This window comes from Phoxinus phoxinus (genome assembly GCF_949152265.1).
Source record: "Phoxinus phoxinus genome assembly, chromosome: 5".
NCBI classification, from domain to species: Eukaryota; Metazoa; Chordata; class Actinopteri; order Cypriniformes; family Leuciscidae; genus Phoxinus; species Phoxinus phoxinus.
Window position 1 is genome coordinate 483,604 of NC_136880.1, and position 11,836 is coordinate 495,439.

The window sequence follows — 11,836 nt, forward strand, 5'->3', positions numbered from 1 at the left end:
ACACCAAAGGAAACACGAAAACAGTGTTTTGATCTGGCGGCTGGCAGGAAGTCAGACACAGAGCCGACCCGAAGGCGACCAAAGCTGACACGAAGAGGACACGAAGCCGTCCCGAAGCCGACCAAAGCCGACACGAAGCAGACACAGAGCCGACCTAAGCCGACCCGAAGCCGACACGGAACCGACACGAAGCAGACACAGAGCCGACCAAAGCCGCCACGAAGCAGACACAGAGCCGACCAAAGCCGCCACGAAGCAGACACAGAGCCGACCTAAGCCGACCCGAAGCAGACACAGAGCCGACCAAAGCCGACACGAAGCAGACACAGAGCCGACCTAAGCCGACCCGAAGCCGACACGGAACCGACACGAAGCAGACACAGAGCCGACCTAAGCCGACCCGAAGCCGACACGGAACCGACACGAAGCAGACACAGAGCCGACCAAAGCCGCCACGAAGCAGACACAGAGCCGACCAAAGCCGCCACGAAGCAGACACAGAGCCGACCAAAGCCGCCACGAAGCAGACACAGAGCCGACCAAAGCCGCCACGAAGCAGACACAGAGCCGACCAAAGCCGCCACGAAGCAGACACAGAGCCGACCAAAGCCGCCACGAAGCAGACACAGAGCCGACCAAAGCCGACACGAAGCAGACACAGAGCCGACCAAAGCCGACCAAAGCCGACACGAAGCAGACACAGAGCCGACACGGAACCGACACGAAGCCGACACGAAGCCGACCGAAGCCGACACGGAGCCGACCCGGAGCCGACCCTAAGCCGACACGAAGCCGACCCGAAGCCGACCAAAGCCGACACGAAGCCGACCAAAGCCGACACGAAGCAGACACGGAGCCGACCCGAAGCCGACACAAAGCCGACCGAAGCTGACCCGAAGCCGACACGGAGCAGACACGGAGCCGACACGACACCGACCCGAAGCCGACCAAAGCCGACACGAAGCCGACCAAAGCCGACACGAAGAGGACACGAAGAGGACACGGAGCCGACACGAAGCCGTCCCGAAGCCGACCAAAGCCGACACGAAGCAGACACGAAGCAGACACGGATCCGACCGAAGCTGACCCGAAGCCGACCAAAGCTGACCCGAAGCCGACACGAAGAGGACACGGAGCCGACACGAAGCCGTCCCGAAGCCGACCAAAGCCGACACGAAGCAGACACGAAGCAGACACGGAGCCAACACGTAGCCGACCCAAAGCCGACCAAAGCCGACACAAAGCCGACCAAAGCCGACACGGTGCCGACCCGAAGCCGACCAAAGCCGACACAGAGCCGACCAAAGCCGACACGAAGCCGACCAAAGCCGACACGGAGCCGACACGAAGCCGACCAAAGCCGACACAGAGCCGACACAAAGCCGACATGAAGCCGACACAAAGCCGACACGAAGCCGACCAAAGCCGACACGGAGCCGACACGAAGCCGACCAAAGCAGACATGTAGCAGACACGAAGCCGACACGAAGCCGACACGAAGCCGACACGGAGCCGACCCTAAGCCGACACGGAACCGACCCGAAGCCGACCAAAGCCGACACGAAGCCGACCAAAGCCGACACGAAGCCGACCAAAGCCGACACGAAGAGGACACGTAGCCGACACGAAGCCGACACGAAGCCGACCAAAGCCGACACGAAGCCGACACGACACCGACCCGAAGCCGACCAAAGCCGACACGAAGCCGACCAAAGCCGACACGAAGAGGACACGAAGAGGACACGGAGCCGACACGAAGCCGTCCCGAAGCCGACCAAAGCCGACACGAAGCAGACACGAAGCAGACACGGATCCGACCGAAGCTGACCCGAAGCCGACCAAAGCTGACCCGAAGCCGACACGAAGAGGACACGGAGCCGACACGAAGCCGTCCCGAAGCCGACCAAAGCCGACACGAAGCAGACACGAAGCAGACACGGAGCCAACACGTAGCCGACCCAAAGCCGACCAAAGCCGACACAAAGCCGACCAAAGCCGACACGGTGCCGACCCGAAGCCGACCAAAGCCGACACAGAGCCGACCAAAGCCGACACGAAGCCGACCAAAGCCGACACGGAGCCGACACGAAGCCGACCAAAGCCGACACAGAGCCGACACAAAGCCGACATGAAGCCGACACAAAGCCGACACGAAGCCGACCAAAGCCGACACGGAGCCGACACGAAGCCGACCAAAGCAGACATGTAGCAGACACGAAGCCGACACGAAGCCGACACGAAGCCGACACGGAGCCGACCCTAAGCCGACACGGAACCGACCCGAAGCCGACCAAAGCCGACACGAAGCCGACCAAAGCCGACACGAAGCCGACCAAAGCCGACACGAAGAGGACACGTAGCCGACACGAAGCCGACACGAAGCCGACCAAAGCCGACACGAAGCAGACACGAAGCAGACACGGATCCGACCGAAGCTGACCTGAAGCCGACCAAAGCTGACCCGAAGCCGACACGAAGAGGACACGGAGCCGACACGAAGCCGTCCCGAAGCCGACACGAAGCCGTCCCGAAGCCGACCAAAGGCGACACGAAGCCGACCAAAGCCGACACGGAGCCGACACAAAGCCGACACGAAGCCGTCCCGAAGCCGACCAAAGCCGACACGAAGCAGACACGGAGCCGACACGAAGCCGACTCAAAGCGACACGAAGCCGACCAAAGCCGACACGGAGCCGACACGAAGCCGACACGAAGCCGACCAAAGCAGACATGTAGCAGACACGAAGCCGACACGAAGCCGACACGGAACCGACACGAAGCCGACCGAAGCAGACACAGAGGCGACCCTAAGCCGACACGAAGCCGACACGGAGCCGACCCTAAGCCGACACGGAGCCGACACGGAACCGACACGGAGCCGACCCTAAGCCGACACGAAGCCGACACGGAGCCGACCCTAAGCCGACACGGAACCGACACGAAGCCGACCGAAGCCGACCGAAGCAGACACGGAGGCGACCCTAAGCCGACACAAAGCCGACACGAAGCCGACACGAAGCCGACCGAAGCCGACACGAAGCAGACCCGAAGCAGACACGAAGCCGACACGAAGCTGACCCAAAGCCGACCCAAAGCCGACCGAAGCAGACCATAATGTCACATCTAATTTGATTGAAAAAAATTCCCATTGTCCAAAGTCTTTATTTTCTACTCTAAATTCTGTGTTAAATCCACCCATTCCATCGAGTCTTATTCCAAGTGCTGATCTGTGTGAGAAGTTGTGTAGCTTCTTTATAGATAAGATAATTGGTATTAGGTCCCTGATTTCATCATCTTCATCCAAAAGTTGTTATAATTTACAGATAGCTTCTAGTCTGACTGTTTTTCATACAATAGCTCATTCTGAGTTACTGGTTCTGATTTCTAAAATGAAATTAACTACTTGTTCTCTGGATATCATCCCTGCTATCCTTTTAAGAGAGGTACTGGATGTGGTTTCACTTAGAATACTTTCCATTATAAATGCCTCTTTGAACAGCAGCGTTGTTCCACTTTGTCTAAAACATGCTGTGGTCCACCCCTTGCTAAGAAAACCCAGTCTTGATTCTTCTGAACTTCAAAATTACAGGCCTATTTCAAAATTGCCCTTTTTACTGAAAGTCCTGGAAAAAGTAGTTTTAAATCAACTTACAGCTTATTTAATTTCAAACAACATCTTAGATGCTTTTCAGCAGTGGCGTAGACAGGGGAGGGGCCATGGGGGCACTGGCCCCTCCTGAAAACTGATTGGCCTCCCAGCGTGCCCCCACCCTTCTACTTGTCTGTCACTCAAAAATTCAAATCATAATCTTTCAGCTTGTAGTAGAATAATTCATGATTCCGCGTCGCGATGCTTCTCAACGAGGACCAAGAATAGCGAGCTGTTTTCCAACGGAAAAAAAACACACGGTAAGTTGATCTATTTTATACAGGTAATTTTTTCCGATTAGCGAGTTGTTGCAGTGCTAGAGTTTGGTACTGTCTTTCAGTGTTAGGACAGACCAGGCTCGATGTATTCTCTTAGAGCAGACCAAGATAATGCTAATCATTACATTTACTATGCTCCTGAGGCTGAATGTAACAGGGTTTTCCTGCGTTATGTTTTTTTTCCCCAACCGATACGCAAGCGATATTGCAAGCGAGGTGCCGAAACAAATCGTATGACGTTTATCTAACGCTCAACACTTTAAAAGCCAGCGGCGCCGTCGCCTCTGATCAGAGTCTACGTGTACGCGGATGCATGAGTCATGACGCAGAACAACATGGGTAACGTTAGAGGAGAATCTACGAATATTGTTTGTTGGATAAACACTTCGAAACGGACCATATTCATAAAAAGAAAATTGGTGTGACCTACGCACAATTTGCATTGACATGTTTTTTGTGTAGAAACGTGGGTTTAAACATTTCACCTGTTTTTAGTTTATAATTTTCCAGCTGAGCTGGTTGTGATAAATCAAAAGGTAAAGTTTTTGTCATCCGCCAATAAAACCATACCATTTAAACAAATAGTAATTTCCTCCTTTTTACCTCTGTTATCTCAGGCAGTGTAACAGGATGAAAAGGCAGGGAGATATTCAGTATTTTTTTGCAAAGAAAAAGCCATGCCAGCCAGTGAGGGAGAGTCCGTCTGATGGTTTAGGCCAGAAGTCGGCAACCCGCGGCTCTAGAGCCGCATGTGGCTCTTAAGCGCCGCCCTAGTGGCTCCCTGGAGCTTTTTAAAAAATATGAAAATGGAAAAAAAAATATATATAATTTTATTAAAAAAATTAAATATAATTTCTGTAGGAGGAAAAACATGACAAACATTCTTAAAGTTTTTCAACGTTGTAAAAATGTGTATAATATTTAATTTCAACATTTCTGTCAACGAAGATTTACGTCATATACTGCGATACGCGTTTCTGTCAGATCGGCGGCGGCGCGCGTGATGCCAGACCGGTGGCTGACAGACAAACAAACAAACCGGCGGGTGTGTCATGGACCATGGATCCCAAGGGGAAAAAGAGAAAGATAGTTGAGGAGAACAGAGGATTCAACAGTTCTTGGACCGAATCATTTGCTTTCATTGCCAATGTGGAAGGATTGCCTGAATGTTTGCTTTGTAATGAGAAGTTGTCAAATAACAAAAAGAGTAATGTGGAAAGACATTTTCAGGGAAGGCATGCTACATTTGCAGCCAAGTACCCAGTTGGGAGTGAGAGAAAAAGTGTGATTGCATTACTTCTGGAGAAATTAGAGGAGCGCAAAGATAAATTTAAGAAGTGGATTGCATCTCCAAACTTCACTACTGCTGCTAGTTTTGTTGCAACCCGGGAGATCATAAAGCGTGGGAAACCGTTCACAGATGGTGACTACATGAAGGATTCATTCATTAAAATATCAGAGCACCTATTTTCAGACTTCAAAAACAAAACCGAGATAATACAGAAAATTAAAGATATGCCTCTCTCCGCAAAGACAGTGAAGGAAAGGGCCATTAAAATGGCAGGCAACATCACCAATCAGCAAATCAAGGACATTAATTCAGCTCCAGCATACTCAATTGCCTGTGATGAGTCGTGTGATGTGAGCGATATTGAACAGGCAGCGCTGTTATGCAGGTATGTTAACTCTGATGGGCCGCAAGAAGAGATGATCGAATTAATACCACTGAAAGGCCAAACACGCGGAGAGGACATATGTGAAGCTGTGCTGAAGTGTTTAAATGACAATGGAATAAACACCAACCACCTGATTTCAGTGGCTACAGATGGGGCGCCGAGTATGAGGGGATCACAAAAGGGGTTTGTGACTTTATTACAGAAAGTGTTGGATCGAAATCTGCTTGCATTTCACTGTATCTTGCACCAAGAAGCACTGTGTGCACAAACATTCCCACCGGAGTGTATGGAGGTGATGAAGCTTGTCACCGAGATGGTAAACAAGATAATTGCAAAAGCATTAAACCACCGCCAGTTCCGTGCATTGCTAGATGAAGTTGACGGCGAATATTCCGATCTCCTGCTACACAACAAAGTCCGATGGCTGTCCAGAGGTGAGGTTTTGCGTCGCTTTGTTGCTTGTTTAGAACATGTGAAAACATTCCTGAAAAGCAAAAACCTGAACTACCCGCAACTGGAAGATACCGAGTGGCTGGAAAAACTGCACTTTATGGTGGATATGACAAGTCACCTAAACATGCTGAATAAAAGTCTCCAGGGGCGGGGAAACACTGCACTACAAATGCTGGAAGCTGTTTTGTCATTCGAGCGCAAGCTGACTGTATTCGCCAGAGATGTACAGCGAGGCACGCTCTCTCACTTCCCCTCCCTGAGAGAGTTCAAAGAAGCCCATCACGATCAAACACTCAACGGTGATTATTTACAAGGTGCGATCGTAGATATGCAAACTGCATTTGGGAGCAGATTCAGCGAGTTCCGAAAGGAAAAAATGACACTATCTTTCCCTGTCACTCCCCTGGAGATTGACCCGTCCTTGTTGAACACATTCCCAGGAGTAATTCAGGCTGACCTTGAAATGGAAATGGCCGATATAGCTGACAAAGATTTGTGGGTGTCCAAGTTCAGAAGTCTGACAGCCGAGCTTGAAGACGTCACTCGCCAGAAAGCCCAGCTTGCCCAAAGCCACGAATGGAGCGAAATTGAAAGCCTCCCAACTATCGAGAAACTTGTGTTTGAAACATGGAATGCTCTTCCTGACAGTTATAGGAACATGAAGAAATATGCATTTGATGTATTATCCATCTTTGGATCAACATACCTGTGCGAGCAGATATTCTCAAAAATGAATTACATCAAATCCAAATACTGCACCCGCCTCACAGATGAGAGCATGGCACCCTTTCGGGTAAATATGAGACGCATATAAAAATGGCCAAACGGTGCCTCCTAGCGGTCTAACCCTACCCCATACCTAAACCTACCCATAACCGAACGCGTCTTATATTGACGATAAAGGGTACCATGCGCGTCGTATGTGAACGAAATGTCAACAGCGTCAGTATATACGCCCTGGGGCACAGCTTCAGTATCATACAGAAAAAAATGCACTCCTGAGTGTTATTGTATGAATGCATACAGTTATGCAGTTAAAATCCTTGTATTTTACTAATATGCCTTTGTGTTATAGCTGTCTCTAGGGATGAAACAGATGAGAGTGAAAGAGATGTGAAAGAGATGGATACTTGTCACCCACCTTCAGAAGCGGAATCTGAGCTTCCACTCACTTCTGATACTGCACTTACTGGACCTGATGGTATGTCTTTTTTATTTTACATGTAAAATAGCCAATACCAGAGGTGGAAAGAGTACTGAAAATCTGTACTCAAGTACAAGTACCGTTACATTGCTGAAATAATACTCAATTACAAGTAAAAGTACTGGTGTCAAAAAAGTACTTAAGTAAAAGTACAAATTACTCTTCTCAAAACGTACTCAGAGTACTAGTTACTAGTTACTTTTTAGCTGGCGATAGTTGATGTATTACCAATAAATATTCAATCAAATCATAGATTTATGTAGAAAATAGCTACTTTTAACACATTTTTACCTTATTGACGAAAGACATTAATTAGTGGTCATGATACTGTAATTTCTAAGTTCAATAAGTACAATGTAGTAATGCAGTTAGACAGACTGGTTATTTGTACAAATCATACAAATGTTCCGAAACATTTCTAACATACATTTACATTGTAAAAAAATTCAAGATCCACCTTTGATTGTTGAAAGTTTTCCTGGTGCATTTCACTTACAGGCAATACTATTTTCTGTAGCATTTTCACATTTTTTGACAACGTTTAAAGGGCACCTATTATGGAATTTTGAAATGTACCTTTCATGTAGTGTGTAACATAGATCTAAGTGAACAAAAACATCCTGCAAAGTTTGAAATATGAAAGTGCACCGTATATAAAGTTATTGTCTTTCAAAAGTAAGAGTCGACTCGGAGTCATTTTTATGAATCGTTAGAAGACCGAAGCTTTTTCTCTGACTAGATGACGTCAACTTGTCAAGTTATTTGAATACAATACGCCCACTTATTGCGCTCCAAGGCCAGGGAAAACATCATGGCGACGAGACGCTGTGTTCTGAAGTGCGACTCAAACTCAACTTTTTTCATCTGCCCAAGGAGGAGCATTTGAAGACTAAGTGGCTACAATTCATATATACAACTATACCACAGAAGTATAGTCCGAGCCTTGTGCTTTGTTCACGCCATTTTGAAGACGATTGCTTTACCAACTTAAATGCAATCAAACTTGGATTCGCGAGCCGGCTGATATTGAAGGAAGGTTCACTTCTAAGTGTATTTGCATCAGCTTCATCCTCCGTATCACAACCTGTAAGTGTTATTAATAATTGTTGCATTTATGTTTTATGTAGCATGCTTAATAATTATTTTGTTTGTTAAGTAAGCACCGTTTAGCTTCTAGGTCTTCAATGACAATTGTATTGAGATCTGTGAAGTGTTTGTCGTTGTTTTCAGAGTTGTCTTAAACAGAGTAATACCTCGTAGTAACGTAACTGCATTTTTTTATTTTTTTTATTTGTAAAAACGTTATGTTTATGCATCGGGCTAACGCAAACAAAGACTGATTGTGCTTTTACAATATGAACTCTGGGCTATGCTCGCTAACATAACATTAAATTCTTTATCTTATTTTTAGTTTTTTACTACAAACTACAAAGCAGTGGACTATAATCATTATTATAACACAATTTAATTGATAAAAGCATCATTGTACTCCGTGTTAAACAATAAGTATTATCTCTGTAAACACTGCTGGGTCATCTGACCAATCAACGCAGATTAGCGTCGCGCAAAGGAGGGGTTTGGAAAAATGAGTCGTTGAACGATTCATTTGGGAGTCGGTGAGCAAATCAGGTAAAAATAAATGCATATTATACGACAGCAAAAGTGTTTTTTGTCATTGCATGCACGTAAAACTGTTGTTGGGGACTCCCAAAACAACATTAGGAACATTTTAAATGTCATAATAGGTGCCCTTTAATTCAAGAGCATGTAGAGATTGGAGCTGGGCGTCTTTTGAGTCTGCAGTGAGAACCATTTGGCGAGATTCGCGATTACACATGACATGACACAGTCCGAGAGCGCACACTCAATATCTGAGTCCAGTTTATTCGTAGGCCTATATTTCAGAGCTCGCGTCCAGTTTTCTGAGATTACATGAATGTGCCCTCGCGATTGTAACTGAAATATAATTGCGCTCACGACATTTGCCATTAAAATATGCGCAATACCTGCAATCCCGCGCTGAGGGGAGGGTGTCAAACTCGCTGTCGGAGAGATGAGAGAATGAGAACGCGCAGCTGGTATCGGTGTAGGCTATATACTTCAGAAAATGAGTATTGTCAGATATTTCAGTATCGAAATGTATCAAAATATAGGCTAGATATTTTGACAACACTACTATGTAGTTTGTTGTTTCTCCAAACTTTCAGTCCAGCCATTAATCACTCTGAGCTACTTGCCTCCTTCACTTAGACCAGCACTTAAAAACCTCCGACTGCGGCGGCTTTTTTCAGTCCAAATATCAGGGTTTTTATTGGTCCGTTTACGATCAGATATTTTTATTGGCTAGCGAAATGCCGGTCAAAGATTTGAATATCAATTCAAATTGTACTCAGTAACGAAATATGATTTTACAAGTAGCGAAGTAGATTACTTAGCTTAATATCTACTTGAGTACAAGTAAAATTACAGATTTAAAAATATACTCAAAAAAGTACAAGTACCCGAAAAAACTACTTAATTACAGTAACGTAAGTAGTTGTAATTCGTTACTTCCACCTCTGGCCAATACATAATTGCGTTAAGGAAATGTTGCTAACTGTGTGTCTCATGTGCCTTTGAAACAGAAAGTGCCTCTGATAATTGATTCCCATTTCCTTATGCCTCTTCCCAGACATTTCTCAATCCAGATCTGAGGGACCTGTGCAGCCTCATATCAGGGCTTTCCCCAGAACACAAATGCGCAACAGGAAGAGAGCTTTTAAAGATTCCTGGTACAAGGACAATATTTGGCTGGAGTACTCACTAAGCAAGGACTCTGCTTTTTGTTATGCTTTTTTGTTATACATTTCTCTCTTCCAAATGCACCATCATCTGTTTTCACATCCACAACTGGCTTTTCCAACTGGAAAAAAAGCCTTGTGTAAGGAGAGGGGCTTTAAAGCTCACTCTAAATCAGAGCACCATCAAAATGCAGTGTATGCATGGAAGCAGCACCAGCATGTTGTTAAAACTAAATCTTGCATATTAGATTCCATCAACAATGAGAGAGAAAAGAAAATCAAAGAAAATCAGTTGTATATCAAAACAATTGCTGATGTTCTTCTACTGACAGCCACACAGAATATTTCTCAGAGAGGCCATAGAGAGTCTGAGGATTCAAACAACAAAGGGAACTTCATTGCCATTTTGGAAGAGATAGCCAAACATGATCCTCTTATAAAGAAGCGAATGAGTGCTTATGGGAATTCTAAATACACTAGCAGTGGGATTCAAAATGAAATATTGGAATGCTTGGCAGAGATGGTACAGACTGAAATAATCAAAGAAGTTAAAGACAGTGAAGTGTTCAGTGTCATCGCTGATGAAACAAAAGATCTAGGGGAAAAGGAGCAGGTGTCTCTGGTTTTAAGATATTATTACAATGGCACTGTACATGAAAGTGTTTTAAACTTTCAGCAGTCTGAGAGCCTAGATGCAGCAGGGTTAAGCAGCATGATAATCAAGTGCCTTGAAAAGTATGGCCTTGAATATCGGACCAATCTAGTGGGGCAGGGTTATGATGGTGCTGCCGTTATGAGTGGGAGACACTCAGGTGTTTCCAAAAGGATCCAAGATATGGCAAAATATGCCTTTTACGTACACTGCACTGCCCACTGTTTAAATATAGTACTTGTAGACAGTGTTAAGTCTGTACCTGAAGCAGATACATTCTTTGCATTTCTTTAGAGGCTTTACACTTTCATATCTGGCTCATATGTACATAAAAGTTGGCTTGAAATTCAGCAGGACATGTACAGTGGCCAACCTCGCGAACTTCAAAAATTAAGTGACACAAGGTGGGTAGGTATTCAGCCTGTCGCAATTGGACAGTGGAAGTGGAAGCACAAGGCTTACTAGCACAACTTGATCTAACATTTATTGGGCTTTTGGCAACCTTCAACACAATACTTGGCCAGTCAAAATATTTGTCCGATATGCTCCAGTCACCTTCACTGGACTTGGGAACAGCTGTTAATCTGGTTGAAGCATTGCTTGACACACTGCAGCAGTACAGGGATGATCATTTTTTTGAGGACATGTGGAAAGAGGTGGAGGAAACGGCTGTAAAGTGCCATGTCAGTTTAGAAAAAACGGAAAAGAGACCGCAGATCCTGAGCAGCAGGTTGTGTGGATCCGTAATCACTTCCTCAACTGGTGCACGTAGAGATAACTTGGGTAAGAAGGAAGCCTTTAAAAGACATATACTCTATCCAGTGATTGACTCATTCACGAGTGAGCTGCAAAGAAGATTCTCTAAGAGAAAGAATGAAATTATGCACGGAATCCAAGCACTCCACCCTAAAAGCAGCACTTTCTTGCATGAAGAACCACTTTTTTCATTTGCTGAAATTTTTGAGTCAAATATTGAAGATTTGAAGCATGAGCTGTATCAGACCAAAAGGGTTTTGGAAAGGAAAGAAAAAAAACAAAACAAAATATAGCTGCAAGCAGCAATCACCGGGGCCAAGCGCAAGCAAGACGACAAGACATGCCAAAGTGGCTGGAATTGAGAGACCAACTGCAGCAAGGAGCAATT

The 11,836-nt window shown here is 45.9% G+C and overlaps 1 protein-coding gene across 1 annotated transcript; it reads left to right on the forward strand.

Moving 5' to 3' along the window:
- Window positions 1-4,986: 4,986 nt before the first annotated feature.
- LOC306998323 (general transcription factor II-I repeat domain-containing protein 2A) lies at window positions 4,987-6,870 on the forward strand (the record flags this gene model as incomplete). Its single annotated transcript, XM_079612288.1, has 1 exon — window positions 4,987-6,870. One exon carries the CDS (start codon window positions 4,987-4,989, stop codon window positions 6,868-6,870), a length of 1,884 nt encoding a protein of 627 aa, XP_079468414.1.
- Between the last annotated feature and the right edge of the window lie 4,966 nt (window positions 6,871-11,836).